The sequence below is a fragment of the Sardina pilchardus genome, chromosome 7, assembly GCF_963854185.1.
Source record: "Sardina pilchardus chromosome 7, fSarPil1.1, whole genome shotgun sequence".
Classification (NCBI taxonomy): Eukaryota; Metazoa; Chordata; class Actinopteri; order Clupeiformes; family Clupeidae; genus Sardina; species Sardina pilchardus.
The window spans coordinates 671,651-674,150 of NC_085000.1; the positions used below are offsets into that span (position 1 = coordinate 671,651).

At 43.2% G+C, this 2,500-nt stretch overlaps 1 protein-coding gene across 1 annotated transcript in view; it reads right to left on the reverse strand.

Moving 5' to 3' along the window:
* plxna2 (plexin A2) overlaps positions 1-2,500 on the reverse strand; it is a 243,197-nt gene that overhangs the window by 47,298 nt on the left and 193,399 nt on the right. The window contains exon 19 of the mRNA XM_062540152.1: positions 1,079-1,222. Within this exon, the coding sequence (XP_062396136.1) occupies positions 1,079-1,222 (144 nt within the window). The remainder of the gene's footprint in view (positions 1-1,078; positions 1,223-2,500) is intronic.

Consider the following 2,500-nt stretch of genomic DNA (forward strand, 5'->3'; position numbering starts at 1 on the left):
CTGACATACACAGACATAAACACAACACACACACAAAACACACATACACACCACACACACACTCACCACACACACACCACACACGGACAACACAGAAAACACACACACACACACACACACAACACACACACACACACACACACACACACACACACACACACACACACACACACACACACACACACACACACACACACACACACACACACACACACACACAATGATTAAACACACACAGTATTATGTGGTAGACACAAAAAAATGTGTTAAATGTGCCTTGGCATACACAAATGGATTACATTCATTTTCGGTTGGAAAAAAAGCAATTCTTGCTCAATTGCTTTACTGTGCATCTGGACAATAAAAAAATTGATTTGACCATAAAACCACAGACACCCACCCATTCCACTAGGGTCTCGTATTAAGCGGAGCCAAAACCTTATTTCAAAAGCCCACATGCCTGCGTTTGTGCCTGTGCAACAGAAAGCCCTCAGCAGGACAAGTGGAGTTCATAACTCCTGCTCTGAACTTTGAAGGTTTCACTGGATAAAGCCACAGTATGAGTGTTAATTAGCCCTCCTCTGTGTTGGGCCGTCTGACAGCCACACAGCCAGTTGTTCTTAGCTGCACGAGAAATGAGGAAATGCCAGCGTGCTGGAGTTTTACCATCTTAGCAGTGCGTTTTTTAATCAAACATCCCACAGGGTTGTGAACGGTACTACTGCATTTAACATAGCACAGACACAATCTCTCTCTCACTGTCTCTCTCTGTAAATCAGAGATCCGAGTGCATATGTAAAATACCCTCAGGCCTACATGGTCACACAACTAAGAAACACGTTGATGCACATATGAGCACAGAGAAACTCAAACATGGAACAAACACGTGAACACGCACACACACACACACACACACATATGAACACACTTGTGCACACACACACACACACACACACACACACACACACACACACACACACACACACACACACACTCATGCGCATGCACACACAGACACACACACACTCAGACACCTGCCAAGAGACCAAACATGAGCATAGCAGAGGAGGAGACTGACCATGACTTTGTACTGGCCGGTGAGGTTGGGCGGTTCACAGAGCAGCTGGGTCTCGGAGACGGTGACGGAACATGGCGTCTCCCCGATGAGCACCGTGTAGTTGAGCTTCACGCCCCCAGACGCCGGCGGCACCAGATTCCTCCCCTACAACACGTCATCAAAACAAATACTGTACGTCAATATGGGAAATACACATTAAAAGACCGGGAAAGGTCAGTTACCGTCATTTCCCCACTAGCTAGCTGTGACTTATGCAATGATTTTGCACAATGTCTTCAGCTATGAGGTCAATACACAGGGGCAGTTAAAATGGTGTTACATAATATGGCTTTGTTTCTTTGTTAACATAAAACACTGCGACTCTGCGGCTTATACACAATGTGGCTAATACATACTGTAGGACATTACTGTAAAGATAAGCTCAAAGACATGGAGGTGTGTGCAAGGAGACAACTAAAGGTGTGTTATGAGTTGAGTGTGAGAAAGGTGCATCAGGACACAGTTAAAGGAATTATCCGGAGTAAAATGTACTTTCAGTCAATTTACAAATGATTGGGAGAACACGTTGAGTTGAAATCAAATCATATCATTCGGATGTGTTTTGAGAAAGTTCGATTTTACCGTTTTTAGCCAAAACTCGTTAGTCTGGAAGTGAACCGGGCATGTCTTTTCGCCACTACAAACGCTATTTGCATACCTCTTCTACAGTTCCAAACAACACTACACTTACGTGGTAGTGAGTAGAGGGTCCCTAAAGCAAAAACGAAATATCCCCAGGTCTTTATGTGGTCGGATAGAGAGTCCAGAATTAATTTTATCAAGCCAGTACCTTTAGGTAGATATACACATCCTAGTCATAAAGCTGTGCACTTTAATATGTGCACCACAGTGTAGGCAAATATACGTACACATCCTAGTCCTAAAGCTGTGTACTTTAATATGTGCACCATAGTGTAGGTAAATACATGTGCACATCCTAGTTCTAAACTTTTACATGAAACAATGTGCTTCAAATGAATTAATTACAGAATCAATTACACTATTGACTACGTCAGTGCTTGATGCTTGGATCAATAGCGTTAAGGTATTTAAAAGGAACAGCTTTACACATTGCACTCTGAGGCCTATAAAAGGAAACAATCTCTGGCATATATGGAGATCTGCGTTTGTTTTCCGTTCGGAGCTCGGTGCTTGTAATACACTTAACCTCTGCTGCCAGTGGCCCGGGATAAAGGCATTGGCTGAATGTTCACGTCCAAACATAATGTACATTGTAATGAGGCTATTGATTGGATGAAGGTATAACAAAAGAGAAATGGCCACCACTGCTATCCAGTGCAGACGGCCGTGTAGTGCTTTTATGAAAAGATTTTCTCAAGTTTCTTGAGTTTGGTGTGGTCAGACAGCAGGGTTACTGTAATA